Below are 18692 nucleotides of genomic sequence, written 5' to 3' on the forward strand. Positions count from 1 at the left end.
ACAACAACAATCACTTTTTGTGCAGTATTAATTTACTACCCTAAGAAACCACTTCATGTACGTTACTGTATTGTACATAGGCTGGTCATCTAGGTTTGTACCTGTAGACTTTCCATCACCATGAAGAAAAACAATGCACGATACAGTAATTGAGTACATTGAGATATTAAGTGGTGTGTGATGATTTGATGATGTGGCTCAGTTGGTAGAGCATGGTGCTTGCAATGCAAGGGTTATGGGTTCAATTCCCACAGGGAACCAGTATGAAAATGTATGCACTCACTACTGTAAATTGCCCAGGATAAGTGCATCTACTAAAATGGAAAATGTTAGACCAGAATAGATCAGATTATCAGATTAACTATTTTGTACAGATCATTATCAGACTTAAGTTACAAATGCTGGTAAAGACTCAAATATATTTAGTTGTTTTTTTAATCACAAAAGTAGTGTACTGGCCCTTTAATAGTTGGCGATTATAGTGTATCAGTGCAGGCAACCACAACAAAAAAGCTGCACTCCCCCTCATGTCTGGAAACAAATCGCAGCACCCACCCCAAAACTACTTCCCCCGGCTGAGTTCACCTATCTCCCTGTCCTGTGGTGTGTTTTTGGCTATGCTCCCCCCCTGGCGGGAGAAATACAATTTAATTCACCCCGTTTRCGTTCATTCATCAGGCTACTGCAGTGTGGCAGAGCCAGAACGCTCGTGGTTCATTCGAGCGAAGCGAAAATTCTTATCAATGAAAGCTTGGTTCCGTCACTAGGGGAAAACTCTGACGTCGGGTCACGTAGGCAGGGAGGGGGGACGTATAAAGAAGCGGTGCTGTGGGTGATAACTCACTGAAACAGAAGCACAGCGAATGAGGCAACAGTAAAGAAACCTGCGGTGCTGTCCGTGATAATACTCACTGAAACAGACGCACAGCGAATGAAGCAACAGTAGGGAAACCAAAAGGGAGAAATAACTTTCTACTTTATATACACTTCCAAACAACACCGAGCTTTATTTGTGTTAAGTAGACATTGGTGTGTTGAGTTAGAGTAACACGTTAATTTAGAGAGATTTGAGGAGTGACAAGGAGGGGAAAGTAGCCTATCTGGTTTCACCACACGACACCAGGTAAGTCTTAACTACTTTAATATATCTTATTTAAAAAGTGATCAAACTGATTGATCCTATGGCATGAACGATTGAAAACTAAAGCTATGGTAATGTCTTTGAGAGTTTGTATGGGCTTCCACCTTGCATTTTGTTAGACTGTAGATGAYAGAAATAGTAACAAAAGTGTTTTAATAATAAAGGAAAATATATTGAATGTGTTTACTCCAGTTAGGGGAGAGGTGGTAGTGTAAGGGGGAAACAATTTATGAAAAAAATTATATATATAACTATAAGTGCATTCAGAAAGTGATCAGACTACACTTTTTCCACATTTTGTTACATTACAGCCTTATTCTAAAATTGATTAAAATGTTTTTTTCCCCTCATCAATCGACACACAATACCCCACAATGACAAAGAAAAGGCAGGTTTAGACATTTTAGCAAAAACAAAAAAAACGGAAATMACATTTACATAAGTATTCAGACCCTTTACTCAGTAATTTGTTCAAGCACCTCGAGTGTGACGCTACAAGCTTGGCACACCTGTATTTTGGGAGTTTCTCTTATTCTCCTCTGCAGATCTCCAGGTTGGATGGTGAGTGTCGCTGCACAGCTATTTTCAGGTCTCTCCAGAGATTTTTGATCTGGTTCAAGTCCGGACTCTGGCTGGGCCACTCAAGGACATTCAGAGACTTGTCCCGAAGCCACTCCTGCATTGTCTTGGCTGTGTGCTTAGGGTTGTTGTCCTGTTGGGAGGTGAACTGTCGCCCCAGTTTGAGGTCCTGGGCACTCTTGAGCAGGTTTTCATCAAGGATCTCTGTATTTTGCTCCATTCATCTTTGCCTCGATCCTGACTAGTCTCCCAGTCCTTGCCGCTGAAAAACATCCCCAAAGCATGATGCTGCCACCACCATGCTTCGCCGTAGGGATGGTGCTAGGTTTCCTACAGACGTGACGCTTGGTATTCAGGCCAAAGAGTTCAGTCTTGGTTTCATCAGACCAGAGAATCTTGTTTGTCATGGTCTGAGAGTCTTTAGGTGCCTTTTGGCAAGCTCCAAGCGGGCTGGCATGTGCCGTTTACTGAGGAGTGGCTTCCATCTGGCCACTCTACCATAAAGGCATGATTGGTGGAGTGATGCAGAGGTGGTTGTCCATCTGGAAGGTTCTCCCATCTCCACAGAGCAATTCTGGAGCTCTGTCAGAGTGACCATTGGGTTCTTGGTCACATCCCTGACCAAGGCCCTTCTCCCCCGATTGCTAAGTTTCGCTGGGCGGCCAGCTCTAGGAAAAGTCTTGGTGCTTCCAATCTTCAATTCCTTTGACCTCATGGCTTGGTTTTTGATCGGACATGCACTGTCAACTGTGGGACCTTATATAGACAGGTGTGTGCCTTTTCCAAATCATGTCCAATCAACTTGGACTGCAATCAACTTGTGGACTGCAATCAACTTGTAGAAACATCTCAAGGATGCTTAATGGAAACAGGATGCACCTGAGCTCAATTTCGAGTCTCATAGAAAAGGGTCTGAATACTTACGTAATAAATAAATAAAATATTTAAAATGTATACATTTGCTAAAAAAATAAAAATGTTTTGTCCTTGGTGTATTGTGTGTAGATTGTTGAGCAAAATAAAAAATTCAATCATTTTTAGAATAAAGCTAACAAAATTTGGAAACGGTCAAGGGGTCTGAATACTTTCCGAAGTCATATAAATAAAAGGTTCAATAAAAAATTATATAACTAGACAAGTCAGTTAAGAACAAATTCTTATTTTCAATGACAGCCTCGGAACAGTGGGTTAACTGCCCTGTTCATGGGCAGAACGACAGATTTTTAACTTGTCAGCTCAGGGATTTGATCTAGCAACCTTGCGGTTACTGGTCCAACGCTCTAACCACTAGGCTACCTGCCACCCCAAAACACACATATATATATATACATTGATAGAAGCCACAATCTATCTGCAATATTAAAGATGATCTACACCCTAAAATAAATACATAAATATAACACAAGTGTTTTAAAAGATCAACATAAAGGAATGTATTTTCACAAGTTAACATTTTTCAATACTAATCTTTGTAAATTGTAAGAGATTACTATCTCTCAGTATGAATAGCCTACAAGAAAATGGGTGTGGATTATGAGAAGAGAAATAATCGAATGATAGAATGACTGAGGTTGGCTAATGATTGTGGCAATCATATTGACAGGGATTACCGGAGATCATGATAATTGTCATATCATCATCATAGCCATCATCATCATAGCCGCGCCTCTTCCCAGTCTTCCATCATCTTTGCCATCACCATGGCGTCACCAACTGCCAAAAATAAACCCAGGAAGACCAAATAAAGACAAAGGGTGAAAAGGACACTTTAAACAGCTGCATCCGGCTGCGTAAAAAAATAGGTTTTGCATGTCAAACCAATTTTAATGCTACTTTTTTAATAGTTGAGACATGTATGTACATGCATTAATTATGTATATAAGTGCTCTGCTTTCTTCTATACTTTCATGCATACTAGAGTTCCTATGGTGATACAGTTCTTGCACTTTTAATCTTGAGGCAACAGAGAGTCGTGTGGCGTTTCTACTGAGCAGACTATGGCTAGATAGGGCTTCTTAAAAGCAGATGAATAATGTGCTTTGGTGGAGAGACTGCACCCTACGTATATTGCCCTTATGGATGGGCATTTGCGGATAGAATTATGAGAACGGGAGAGACAGATATTTGCGGTTACAGAAGCTTTTTAATACCTGTACCACACGAGGTACAACGTTTACCAAACATTATACAGCTAAAGAATTAAGTATGAAAAAGTGGGACCAATAAAGCCAACAAAAGAGATGGAATAATTGTAAGGTGATAGATTGTTGCTATACGGTTTTCCTACGCATGACTTGGGCATGTTAGGAAAGATCACTATTGGGAGAGAGTGAGATTTGTGGTGTATGATCCACACACACACACACACACACACACACACACACACACACACACACCACACACACCCACACGGTGCATCATCACACACACACACACACACACACACACACACACACACACATGGGTGCATCATCCAGGCCAGGTAGGTTGTCTCCGAATCTCTCACTCTGTAGATTACACTGATCCATCTGTGTTATGATTATCCAGGGGTCAAACCTATATCATGCATCCCAAATGGCTTCTTATTCCTTATTAACTGTTGGCRTACTATTTTGACCAGGACCCATAGGACTCTGGTCAAAAGTAGTGCACTGTGTTGGGTAGGGAATAGCCTGCCAATTGGGATGCAGCCTCAATGCGGTATTATGATCTTTTAATCTCATGTCCATTTTCAATCTCATCTACATTCTGGGATGATATCTGCAATGAATACAGACCTGTGTCAATGGTTAAATCCAATGGGTTAGTTACGGATAGTTATTATACTGTAGCGATCAATGTGAAATTGGTTGTTGCCATGGCCACAGATATAGATGACCTTACAAATAACACCTACTTCTTCTCTGTAGCACGCACATTCGAACGCTTTCTTGCCAGTTGCCACCCGCCCTGTTACCACGCGCCTGGAGAGCTCACATGCGAAGGGAGCATTACACATGCAGGGAGCACTAGCTCGAGACACTGAGACAATTAACCTTTTGTTAGATCAGCTCAGTGGAGGCACGAGAAAATACTAAATACTGTATAGCATGTGCCTAATCCAACGGTTTAACACAAATCGACGCACAAGAGTTTCATTTATCTTGACACCTTGCAGTAAATAGCCTACAGGTATTCTAGTTTAGCCTGTGGAGCAGAAAAGTTCAATTGAGGAAAAGTCCAAATTGGACAAACTGGATTTAAAGGCATTGTTGTGAAAGCAATTAATATGAGCCATGGAAATAACCGAAAAGCTAGCAAGTCGTTGAGAATCCATTTCAAACTGTTGGCCTAATACTGGTCAGCCATTTTGTGTGGGTCCCTATGCTCAACTGATGTTATTTGTGACCTGCACAGAGGTGCAGGATCTACATTGATTAAGGTGAATGAATATAGTATTTTATCTATGTATGTTATATTTATGGGGGAAACTGATAGATGTACTTTTCTCAGTACACACTGTTGTAAAAGCAACCTACTCTAGTGTTTCATCATGATTCTAGGTTGAGAATTGTTTTCACATGCAGATGAGTGATGACATCATCTACTCCATTTGTGCTTATTTTTTGGTTCATATCCCTCATTCCTTTACAGGCTGACTCACGTCCATTAATTCATTTCACTTTAATAATGCTATGAGCTAATGGTTTTCTTGGCAGTGATACCACATACTTTAACTGAACTGTATATGCGGCTCCCGAGTGGCGCAGCGGTCTAAGGCACTGCATCTCAGTGCTTGAGGCGTCACTACAGACACCCTTGTTCGAATCCAGGCTGTATCACAACCGGCCGTGATTGGGAGTCCCATAGGGCAGCACACAATTGGCCCAGCATCGTCCGGGTTTGGCCGTCATTGTAAATAAGAATAATAATAAAAATAATATATATATGCTCATTAAACAATTTGTACCATCCTGTAAAACTTTTCATTATAGGTATATAAAAAGAAAATGCTTTCTATTGTATTGGAGGGTTCCATAGAATAAAAATTCTATGTGGGTTCACCCATTTTTCTTATTTTATCTAACAAATCTATATTTTTTTGTCTCTCTTTCACCAGGAGCATCACCTTCCCTCGCCCCCTCTTGGCCTTTCTGTGTGGTCATGATGTGGTCCCACTTCGCCACAAGTGCCCTTATCCTACTGGTTGTCCTGTTGAGACTCACCCTAACCCTCCCGCTCACCGCCTCCATGGCGACCGAGACACACAGCCCCAGCGACAGCCGTGCTCCTTCCCCTCTTGGACTTAGGCCAGCCGAGGGAGAGAATGAAGGGAGGAAGGGCGGACTTCCACAGAGAGAGAGAGCAGAAGAGGAGGATGAGCTTTTTGGAGACATGGACCCCAAAACGTTAGCAGCCGTTCTGTTGGAGGCGATGAATAAGCCGCACGGGGAAATGAGGAACGGTGTGGAGGATGGGAGCAAGGAAAAGGAGAGAGGAAAGGAGGAGAATGAGAGAGAGAGGCAGGAGGAGGAGAAGGGAGAGGAGGTGAGAGCAGCATTGGATGAGGAGGGAGCAGACCGAGACAGGGACGGTCGCGAGGAGCTTGAGCTGGTGATGGCGGCCGCTGCGGCGCAGGGCAAGGAGGAGCGAGAGAGGGATGAGGAGGAGGAGGATGAGAGGAAGAGAGCACAGGAGGAGGAGGAAAGACTAACAGAGAAAGTGACTAGCCACACCACCAGCCAGACGATTCCTGGAAAGGAGAAACGACCTCCGGCAGAAGGAGAAAGAGGGGAGGAGGTGGGAGTGAAGGAAGTGGGGGCCAGAGAGGATGCGCAACAGGGACCTCCCACCTCACAGGAGACTCAGCAAGAGGAGGAAGAGGAGCAACTAAGTCCAGATGAAGTGCAGAACCTCCAGAGCATGTTGGAGGAACTACAGAACTACAACACAGCTAACAAGAGAGAGAGGGAGGCCCAGGAGCAGAGAGGGAGAGAGAGCAGGGGCTACAGCCAAGACGACACAGACCAAGCCCTGATCCACAACCAGATAAAACCCAAAGCTAAAGGATACCCCCGAGCCATGTCGAAGAAGCTCAAATGGCAAGAGGAGATGCAGAAAGCCCTGAACATGCCCACTTATAGAGGAGGCAACTTCATGGACGACTTTGACAATCTGGCTCGCCCGGCGGCTGAGGATGATGATGAGGAAATGCTGAGCCCCGAGGAGGAAGAGAGGAGGGCGAAGGAGGAGCAGGAGGAGGTCAGGAGGCAGGCGATGGAGGCGCAGAGGGCCAAAGCCGAGGAGGAGAAGTTGGCGGACATAGCCTCGGACATGCTCCTGCAGTACATGGTCAAACAGGACAAAGGAAGGTACCAGAACAAGAAGACCCTGCTGTCCAACGCAGCGGAGGACAAGCGCTCTGACGAGGAGGTCGTCAGCGAGGACGATGATATTGATCCTCAGACCATTGATAAGCTCATCGAGATCTCCAGTAAGCTCCACCTCCCCGCGGACGACGTCGTTGACATCATCAGCGACGTTGAGAAGAAGAAGAAGAAAGACGCTCCTGAGACATTGCCCTGGCAACGACCCCAGCAAAGACCCCTGGTTTACCCAGCAGCCAAAGCCGTCGATGCCCAGCCTTCACACCCCCGATACCCCACCCTGAAGCAGCCTCTCCCGGCCATCAATCCCCTCAAGGCCTGGTTCAAGGACAAATCCTCCATCAAACCCTCAAAGCAAGACCTCTGGATCAAACCTCAACAGAAGTCCTTTCGGACTTCCTCCAACTATCCTACCTATCCCTTCTACCAACAGAAGCCCTATCGAGGCTACTACCCAATGTACTTCCCCCCTCCCAAGCCCAAGCCCCGCTTCTATGCCAAGCCTTCCTTCATGCTCAACGACCTCCTGTCAAATTCTCTGGACTACGACTTTGATTTCCCCCCCAAGAGGAGGTACCGTCCCTGGGTACAACCCCGCCCAAGGAATCCCCCCGTGGCTCTCCGGCAGAAGCTCTACTACCCCAAATACCTCCTCCCCTCACACCCCCGGACATACAACCACCTCCCCATCCCCATGGCCAAACCCCGGTCGTCGCCTCCCTGGGGTCAGGTTCAGCCTCGACGCCGGCATGGTTACTATTACCAAGCGCCCTCAGCACCTTTGTTGACCCGGGACCAAGATTACTATGGGATGCAGGGGATAGGGATGGGGCCGCAGCAGCAAGATAGCAATGAAGACCTGGAGAACTACATTCAACAGGTCTTTATGAAACCCAGGCCTAGGATGTTTCAGTGAAAAGAGAGGAAAGAGAGAGAGGGGGCGGGAAGGAGGGAGGGAGGGGAAAAAGGGAGGAAGAGAGAACAATGGATTTTTTTTTCTTTCTTTTCAGCACTTACTTTTGATTTCAGGTTTTGTCTTGGTTTTGTCTCTTTAATGTACTGTTAGATTTTTGTCAAAGAGCAACACAAATTACATGTAGCTTTTTTTTGTATAGAGTAAAAATGAACTTGCAGATAGGAAAGTGAGGGAGTCAGGACGACCCACATCCATTCATTCCTCTTGCTCTTTTCTTTGGAAGATGAAACTGAAGCTGTTGTCCAAAATGACTGAAAGAGGGGCACTAAACCAATCACATAAAGAACTATAGAACACACAGAACTATAAAACACTGACTCTATAGACTCATCTCATCATCCTGGAATTCTGGAAAATATGAGGGAGCGTCGGCATCGTTCCGAAGACCAACATTGAGGGGAAATTGCAAATGGCACCCTATTCCCTATGTTGCGCAATACTTTTGACCAGGGTCCATGTGGCTCTGGTCAAAAGTAGTGCACTACATATATGGGATAGGGTACCATTTGGGACTCAGCCTGACCTATCATGTTGCCTGTAATCCAAAACTCCTACAAGAGACTTACAGGTGTTAACAAATACACAGATGTCAATGTTTGGAACCAAAATGCACAGTCTAGTGTGTTTATATTCCAAAAGACTAGCCATCGTTATTGGAGAAGAGGCCCCAATGGATATAAAGCCTTACCAATGTGTATCTGTTATGTTTTATTGTTATCAGTGGTTACATTGTTACCATGTCAGTTATATGTCATTGATTGTTTACAGAAAATTAAGCTTGCAAAAAATATAGAATTGGACCTTTTCAAGAACTCACAGATACAAACAGTTATTGTCAAGGACAGAGAAAGTCATTGTTATTGTATTGATACCCTTGATGATACGGTGCCATACTGTACGCAAATGCAGTCACTATTTATTAATCAAATATATTGTTCGTTTTTTTATTATTTGTTACTTGTCTGTTTTTATCACTTCTGTTTTGTTCTTTTCTGTCGTTATCACAGTGAGTTTGTTTTTAAAAAACGGTTACATTTTTATGTCAATTGCCCGTCTGCACCCTTTTTGATTATTTTATGAATATATTATTTCATTTATTTGATGTACTTGTAATGTACTTGTTTTTTTCTACAAAGCAGTGCTAAGATTTACACATTCATACATTCCAAATATTTGTAAGACAAAGTGATTTTAAAGGACAGAAACTGAAAATACTGAAATACAGTTTTATATTGCCTTATGATTTCCCCCTCATCTTACTAAGACTGTTGACCTTGTAAATGGGGTAGAATTGAGTTAAGCCCTTGTAGAGAAATGGGGTTGTGATCACAATTCCATTAAATCTCAAATTCGATTCACAAATAAAAAAATGTTTTGGCAATTTTTCACTGAAACTTGACTTGATTTGAAATGGAATCGTCCCTCACATACTCCCCGATGAATGAGTGAAACGAAATGAGAATAGGGAAAAGAAACTGAAAAGGGGCAAGGATTTTCACTCTGTGCTACTGTAGAGAAACCAATATGTCTCTGTGTTTATGCCTTTACATGCTGGAAAGGACTGTGATTCAATATCTCACCACAAAAAAAAGGATTGTGTTATTGGAAATCAATATCTAATCACCTACAAATCCTTACTCGCTCAATATTTCCTTGTAAACGAAACCCCAACAAAAATCGTTTTTTTTTGTCACCCTCATGTCTTTAAATAACCGTGTGGCAATCTCGTAGCCGAGACAGGGCTTGTGTCCCAAATTGTAACCTATTCCCTTTAATAGTGCACTACTTTTGAACAGAGCCCTACGTGCACCATATAGGGAAAAGGGTGCCATTTGGTATGCACCCATTGGCTTGGCTAGCATCAAAGCTCAATCAAACACAGCAGAGACAATCTCAAAGTGAAACCATTTTCAATGTGACTGACGCCACAGACACCAGTGAAAAATCCATTATTTTAGAGAAGCGATGAGGGGAGAAACACTGGGAAAACATTGGGTGTGGTGTTTGATTTGATGTGTGTGTTCTGCTTAACTGCGATTTAGACTTAGACCATAGGGCTCTGGTCAAAAGGAGCTCACTATATCGGGAATCGGTGCCATTCGGGACGTACCTTTAGGACTGTTTCAGTTCACTCAGCTGAACTCATTGCATTTTGGCATTTGAGTGGGTCCACTAGAAACACTGATCGAAGGGAACAGAATTGGCCTTTCAAACCTCCTACTCAATACTGAAGTGTAAGATATCTGCTGTAGGAGAGGGAGACAGAGAGATTATATGGAAGGTCATGAAAGTGGGGAGGGTATACCTAAACATTACTTCCACTTTGAAACAGATTTGTTTCTTTTTTGTTTCTTTTATAAAAAAGAGAGGGAGGGAAAGAGAACATTTACAGGGATGAAAAAGAAAGACAAGATAGCAGACAGTGTCTGCTGCACGTTTCTGTGTGCCTGCATCTAAAATGTGTTGCTTCTTTTTTGATGAACTTGACGAGCATTAAATAAAAGTATAAAAAAATCTCAAAGGATAACTAAAAGATGACTTTATAGACGTAACGAAGTACCAGAAAAAAAAACCTGTTGAAGTCTTGTATGAGGATGTTCTGATCTATGTGCTCTATTTCTAGATGTACCTTGTACCTATGTCGTAATAAACATGCGTATTGCTGATTGTAAATAACCGCATGTATCCATGATGACTAGTTTTGCTACACAGAGAGAAATAAATAAAATCAACTATTTTTTACAACTCCTTTTTGTGGATTTCTATTGGCTCTTGGCTTTGACTCCTTTTCTCACCTATCACACGCAGCAACAATGGGGCAAACCATCATGAAAACAGCACACTATGTTTGATAGGGATTTCTTGCTTATTCCCTTCTGATTCCGGGAATCTTCCAACAAGGATTTCTGAAACATTTTCTGAAAAGTTTTTGGGAAAGTTACCAGAATTTTGCAACCGTAGACAAAACTGATACTGCTACTTGCTACAATGTATTCCTTTATAATACAGTGATTAGCGCACAACCTGCATGAGACTTACAGCCAATCGATGCCAACACACCACCTATTGTCCCCTACAATGAAATCAGATGGYAACTATGGATCTGTCTCCGTCCGTTCGTACGTACTTTAGTCACAAGTGATATTTCAGACACCACTTGGGTGAATGATGCATCTTGCAATAAAGATCCAGCATTTACAAAATTACACTGATTGGCCCAAGGGGGGCGCTATAGTAATCAACTGAAATCCAAACTTTGAACAAGCATATGTCCTGTCCCGTTTGTCTCCAGTCATGACGTTTTCAACATACAGTGGGGTCGGGAATTATTGACACCATTGACAAAGATTAGCCAAAATTACTGTATAAAATAAATAATTCAAATACTGAGCTACACGGAGTATACCAAACATTAGGAACACCTTCCTAATATTGAGTTGCACTACCACCTTTTTTGCCCTCAGAAGAGCCTCAATTCCTTCGGGGCATGGACTCTACAAGGTGTCCAAAACGTTCCACAGGGATGCTGGATGTCCTTTGGCTGGTGGACCATTTTTGATACACATGGGAAACTGTTGAGCCTAAACAAATCCAGCAGCATTGCAGTTCTTAACCCAAACCGGTGCGCCTGGCACTTACTACCATACCCTGTTCAAAAAGTACTTACATTTTTTGTCTTGCCCATTCACCCTCTGAATGGCCCACGAACACAATCCATGTCTCAATTGTCTCAAGGCTTAAAAATCCTTATTTAACCTGTCTCCTCTCCTTCATCTACGCTGACTGAAGTGGATTTAAAAAGTGACATCAATAAGGTCAGTCTGTCACCTGGTCAGTCTGTCACGGAAAGAGCAGGTGTTCTTAATGCTCCCAAAAATTGGGAAATTATATTATTTTACACTAATACAATTGCTCAGAGAAATAGATTTTGTTTAACAAGTCTCAAAAAGGTTATTATTGAGACCCCTGTTTTCAAAACCTCACCCTTCCTTTTTCAAAATTGTTTCATATGAGTTGGAGAACACATTGGGATGGATCATAGACCATTCCTCCATACAGAATCCTTCCAGGTCCTTGATATCCTTTGTTTGCGCTTATGGACTCCCCTCTTCAATTCAAACCACGTCGCCTTGTTAATTCTGTACTGACTGAAGAGATGAGGGAGGGAAGGAGAGGAGGATGAGGAAGGGAAGAGGTGGAGTGGAGCAGAAGAGGGAAGTGAGGGATGAGGGGATGTGAGGGAGTGGGAAAGAAGAGGGGGGTGAGAGAGGAAGCAGACGAGGGATACAGGGCAGAAGAATGGTTGTGTTGGTTTGATAATACATGCACCTAGGGGGAGAGGAGGGAGAAGAGGGGAGGAAGGGGGAGAAAGCAGACGAGGGAAGGAAGGGGTAAGAGGGGAGAAGAAAGGTTGGAGTGTGTGTATGTGTGTGTGTGTTCAGGGAGCTGTTTGAGGTTTAATGGGTGATCAGAGGAGAGGTTGATTTCTGCTCACTGGAGGGATGGATATACACACACAATCACACACACACACACACACACACACTACCCATCCATTCACCCCATGTATGCAGCAACGGAACAGGAGGAGAAGAGAGGGAAGGAAGGGAGAGAAGGAAGAGGGGGAACGAGAAAAGAGAGGAAAGGAAGTCATGTCAGACTATATGTACCAGCAAAGTCCCATGGTGCTGCTGTGTCAGGGACCTACCACTGCTACTGGGGCGATTCAAACATGCATCACTGTCACGCTGAGATCCAGAGCACAAGGGGTCAGCCAGAAGCTTTGATCTCAGTAAGGAGTGCCTGTTTCCCCCTTGTCGAACAGGTGGGCTGCCCCCTCTGGAGCCTGCTGGCGATGACAGAGATCTAATGGAGACTCACACTGTCAAAGGTTATTCAATCATATGGCTAGGGAAGCATGGGGTAAATTGATGGGTGAAGTGTGAGTGGAGTGAGTATTTATACAATCATTTATGTTAGTTAGCTAGTTCATTATTATTATTATTGTTATTCTCTCTCACTCACTCAGAGTCTAAATAAAGAGATAGATTGCAAATAAATGAGAGGAATAGAAAATAGGTTGGTGAGTGGGAGGGATGGATGGAGGAGAGGAGGGATGAGAGGAGGAGGAGTGAAGGGAGCGAGTGATGGAGGGAGGAGATATGGAGAAAAGAGAGGAGAGGAGAGAGGGAAGGAAGATGGAGGGAGGGATGGGATAAGGAGAGAAGAAGACAAGAAGAAGAGGAGAAGAACAGATGGGATGAGGAGAAAGGAGGAGAGGAGAGGTTGATGAGTGTAGCTCAGCCAGCCCACGGAGGGGTAGCAGCAGTGACTCATTGGTCATGTGACTCCCCCCTTCCCTCCCTCCTCTGCTGGGTGAGTCATCCTTCGCGCCACCATCTCCATGCAGAGCCACTGCAGAACCCCTAGGCAGTCAGCCCAGCCTTCTCTCACACACACACACACACACACACACACACACACACACACACACACACACACACACACAAAGAAGTGCACACACCATGCGCACAGTCAGGCACACACACTCAGGACCTACTGCAGAGAGGGCCTACTACACACTCATGCACATACTGGCAACATATGCAGAGATAGATGTACAGGTAACTGCCAACATAAAGGCAACACCAACATAAGGTGTCTTAATAGGGTGTTGGGCCGCCACGAGTCAGAACAGCTTCAATGTGCCTTGTCATAGATTCCACAACTATCTGGATATCTATTAGAGGCATGCGACACCATTCTTCCAAAATAAACATAATTTTGTGTTTTGTTGATGGTGGTGGAAAACGATGTCTCAGGCGCCGCTCCAGAACACTTCCACAAGTGTTCAATTGGGTTGAGATCTGGTGACTGAGGCAGCCATGGCATATGGTTTACATCTATTTCATGCTAATGAAACCATTCAGTGACCACTCATATTATGTGGATGCAGGCATTGCCAWCCCATGGGGACATAGCCATAGTAGCCAAAATAATGGCCTGTTCAGCATTTTTATGACCCTAAGCCTGATGGGATGTTAATTTCTTAATTAACTCAGGAACCACACCTGTATGGAAGCACCTGCTTTCAATATACTTTGTATCCCTCATGTTTCCATTATTTTGGCAGTTACGTGTATAAACGTGTACATTCACTTAAACACCCACAGATACTGCATCACCTCTGTCAAATCAACTCACATCATGTTTGTAGCCTATGCACACAGACAACCAGCTATAACCACACACACACACACACACACACACACACGCCATATCAGGAAATGGAATACACTCCCACATAATCAAAAACAGACCCCTCTCCCTATTTCTTTCTCTTTCAGTCTCTCTCACACACACACACACACACACACACACACACACACACACACACACNACACACACACACACACACACACACACACACGGTGTACACCTACGACCTGTATCATTATTTGTAATATGTTCCCAGTAATTTTCCATCTGAGTACTGATAAAGTATTGATGCAGTGCATCCCAAATGGCACCCGATTCCCTATATAGTGCACTACTTTTGACCAGGGCTCCATAGGTAAAAGTAGTGCAGTATATAGGGAATAGGATGCCATTTGGGATATAAGCAGATGGAAAACATAATGGAGCAGCATTCTAACATTCTAAGTGCACTTTATTCCACAGTATCAAACATTATTGATCGTGGCTGATGCGTGACTACAAAAAAACTATATCACAGGAAAGAGTGAAATGACAAACAACGGTAAACAGATGCACATACAAGCACACGCCCATGCCCGCCCACACAAACTAGGGCCCCATACAGTCACCAAATATAGTAGCGTTCTCAGAGAATGTATGGGCCAATCACTGCAATTTATAAGGCAAGGATGAAAGGAGGGAGGGACAGAAGAGGAGAAAGAGAAAGTGAGGGCAGGACGGTTGTTCTTTCATAACAMCAAGAACAACCGTCTGTTTGTGATGCAGAGGGTTAGATAGAGGTCTCTGGCAGTAGGGGAGACAAGTAGGACCATGTGATGGGAAGAGGGCAACGGAGGGTAGGAGGGGACAGGCAAGGGAATAGCATAAAGCCTTTAAGCTATATCTAGTGTTGTAGGAAGTATGCATCTAGTATGCAGGGGAAGTGTGTTCATTTAAGTATGCTTGAAAGACCAAAGTTGATATCTACAGGGGATGTTGTGAGGGAGCCGGATAGGCCATGTGAGGGGAGGAGGGTCCAGAGGATACGGTTGGCATAAACCATGGCCATGTTCAAGTTGACAAACGTTGCAGATAGAAATGCCATGAATAGAGCCGTCACGATTCCTTGTTTTACATGTCAGAGAGGCATGTTTGTTGAACAATACATATTCGTATCTGAAAGTTCCAGAATGTTGTGTCTTGCTGAACGCGCCCCATATCTCCATCCGCTAGCTTGGCGGTGGCCACTGCTGTARCCCAATGGGAGCTCTGGGCCAGCCAACATGGCGCCCGCCCTGAATGCCCAGTTCATCTCACCTACTTTGTGCACATCTGAAAATATTGAATAGTTTGTAGTAGATTATTCATTGCCTGAATAATCCTTCTCTCCACCTTGTCACTACCATTTTTCTCTGCACTTATTTACAGAGCTCTCCTCCTTTATCTCATCCCTCCATCGCTCCCTCGTTTCTCTCTCTCTCTCTCCGCTGTATGGCAAGGCCACGCATCACTGCAACACTGTCACAAAGGAACGGTGACTCATACACTTAAATGCTCCATCTTGCTTCTCTTCTCTTTTTTTTCCCCTTTCCCTCGCTCCTCCCTCCCCTATCTTACACAAACAGCCTTGGCTTTAGGATTCTCTCTGAATTTCAAACAGTAGCTACATCAACAGGTTTGTATTTACACCTATAGACCGACATTTCCCACTAAAACATGCATCCACTTTTGAACACAACAAACGTCAACAAATTATAAGGTGCTGGTAAGACACAGTTAAAGGGGCAATCTGCAGTTCAAACAACAACCAGGCAGGCACCTGCCACTGTTTTGGTAAATCAAATTATAGTTTTAAACCATGTTTTGAGGCTATACAGTGTTTGGTTAGAATGATATTGTTTACAAACAATTGCGTTCAACTGTCATGATGTCACAGCTTAGTTCAACTGTCATGATGGGGTATGACAGTTGAACTAAGCTCATGAGGCATTTATAAAGTTATGTTCTTATACTGTCAATGGGTATTGAGTACACTCACCACTTCTACATAAATGTGGATTCTACCATATTGTGGATAATCATAAATGAATTGTGAATGAGTGAGAAAGTTAGAGGCACCCAAAAATACACGCAACGTGATTGTAGTCACAAGCCAAGCTTGATGTACTCAGTGCGTGCTAAGAATATGGAACCAAATACTAAACTTTTGACTACTTTAATACACTAAGTGAATTTGTCAAAATACTTGACACAGTGTTTTCATTTCTAAACAGTAAAAAAGATATGTATGAAAATACCCTCATATAAAATTGGACATTCTGTACTGTCACCTCATATGAAACATTTGATCTCAAATCCAAAATGCTGGAGTAAAAGACCATTTCAAAATGTTAGCTTCATTGTCCAAATACATATGGAGGGGAGTGTATATCATTCACTTAAAAGTAAAAAAAAAAAAAAATGGATATGCCAATCACAGACTGCCTCTTTAATGCAACAAATGTTCGTAAACAAAAGACAACACACAACCTTCTCTCTGACAAACAGCTTCCTACACTGAGGCTTTGGATTCTCTCGGAATTAAAAACAGCAGCTACATCAACTGGTAGCTGTGCATTACACTACATGACCAAAAGTATGTGGACATCCACTCGTCGAACATCTCGTTCCAAATTTGTGGGCATTACTATGGAGTTGTCCCCCCTTTGCTGCTATAACATACTCCAATCTTCTGGGAAGGCTTTCCACTAGATGTTGGAACATTGCTGCTTCCATTCAGCCAGTTAGAGCCAGTTTGCGCTGTTCTGTGAAGGAAGTAGTACACAGCGTTGTACGAGCTCTTTAGTTTCATGGCAATTTCTCACATGGAATAGCATTCATTTGGTTGCTGATACTGGTCCTCTGTACGCTTATGTAGATATTCCATAAAGAAATCTGCCGTTTCCAGTTGTCATTTACAACATTAACAATGTCTACACTGTATTTCTGATCAATGTTGTTATTTWAAAAATGGGCCAAAAAAAACAACTGCTTTTCTTTCAAAAACAAGGACATTTCTAAGTGACCCCATACTTTTGAACGGTAGTGTGTATATCACACACACACTAACAGTCAAAAGTTCACACATCCACTCATTCCAGTGCTTTTCTTTATTTTTTACTATTTTCTACATGGTAGAATAATAGTGAAGGCATCAACTATGAAATAACACATATGGAATCATGTAGTAACCAAAAAAAGTGTTCATCTAATCAAAATATATTTTATATTTGAGATTCTTCAAAGTAGCCATCCTTTGCCTTGACAGCTTTGCACACACTTGTCATTCTCTCAACCAGCTTCATGAGGTCGTCACCTGGAATGCATTTCAATTAACAAGTGTGCCTTGTAAAAGGTTAATTTGTGGAATTTCTTTCCTTCTTAATGCATTTGAGCCAATCAGTTGTGTTGTAGGGGTGGTATACAGAAGACAGCCCTATTTGGTAAAAGTCCATATTAGAACAGCTCAAATAAGCAAAGAGAAATGACAGTCCATCATTACTTAAGGCATGAAGGTTAGTCAATCTGGAAAATGTCAATAACTTTGAAAGTTTCTTCAAGTGCAGTCGCAAAAACCATCAAGCGCTATGATGAAACTGGCTCTCATGAGGACTGCCACAGGAAAGGAAGACTCTGCTGCAGAGCATAAGTTCATTAGAGTTACCAGCCTCTAATATGGACTTTGAAGAATCTCAAATATAAATTATATTTTGATTTGTTTAACACTTTTTTGGTTACTACATGATTCCATGTGTTATCTTCACTATTATTCTACAATGTAGAAACTCGCAAAAATGAAGAAAAACCCTGGAATGAGTTGGTGTGTCCAAACTATTGTCTATAGACTGACATTTCCTACTATGGAAATCCACAGGTTAAAACATGCATGGGCATTCATAGTTAACACAACAAACAAACCTTTTTAAACAATAACTTGCTACATTTACATTTTCAAGAGATAGACGCTCTTATCCAGACCAAGTTACTGTCAGTGCATTCAACCAAGGTAAAAACGACAATAAGCAAACCAGAAGGCACAAGTACACAAGTCCTTTCTAATGGCATTTTATTTTCATTATAAAATTACATTCACACGATTCCCTTTGATAATATGTCTTCGTCCCAAATGGTACCCTTCTCTCTTTATGGTGCACTACTTTTGACCAGAACCCTGGTCAAAGCCAAGATTGCACACTATAAAAGGAATAGGGTGCCATGACTGGACCGTAGTTCAATAGTCGTTTATCACATGCCACCCACCCCTCATGCTGGATCCCAAATTAATAAAACCCTACACACACACACCTTCTGGAGTCCCTGAAAAAACACTAATCAAAATATCTCCTAATTTCTTATTCGGCGCCGCTCCAATAATCCACACTAGCGCACTACT

General features: G+C 42.8%; 1 protein-coding gene across 1 annotated transcript; it reads left to right on the forward strand.

The window, feature by feature from the left end:
• Positions 1-848: 848 nt before the first annotated feature.
• vgf (VGF nerve growth factor inducible) lies at positions 849-8005 on the forward strand. Its single transcript, XM_024138959.2, has 2 exons — positions 849-1123; positions 5820-8005. Exon 2 carries the CDS (start codon positions 5864-5866, stop codon positions 8000-8002), a length of 2139 nt encoding a protein of 712 aa, XP_023994727.1. The 5' UTR covers positions 849-1123; positions 5820-5863; the 3' UTR covers positions 8003-8005.
• The last annotated feature ends 10687 nt before the right edge of the window (positions 8006-18692 follow it).

Source organism: Salvelinus sp. IW2-2015, unplaced genomic scaffold (assembly GCF_002910315.2).
Source record: "Salvelinus sp. IW2-2015 unplaced genomic scaffold, ASM291031v2 Un_scaffold1627, whole genome shotgun sequence".
In the NCBI taxonomy this organism is placed as follows: Eukaryota; Metazoa; Chordata; class Actinopteri; order Salmoniformes; family Salmonidae; genus Salvelinus; species Salvelinus sp. IW2-2015.

Excerpts from the sequence above, each read along its gene's own strand:
- vgf (XM_024138959.2), top strand. The coding sequence starts at position 5,864 with ATGATGTGGTCCCACTTCGCCACAAGTGCCCTTATCCTACTGGTTGTC.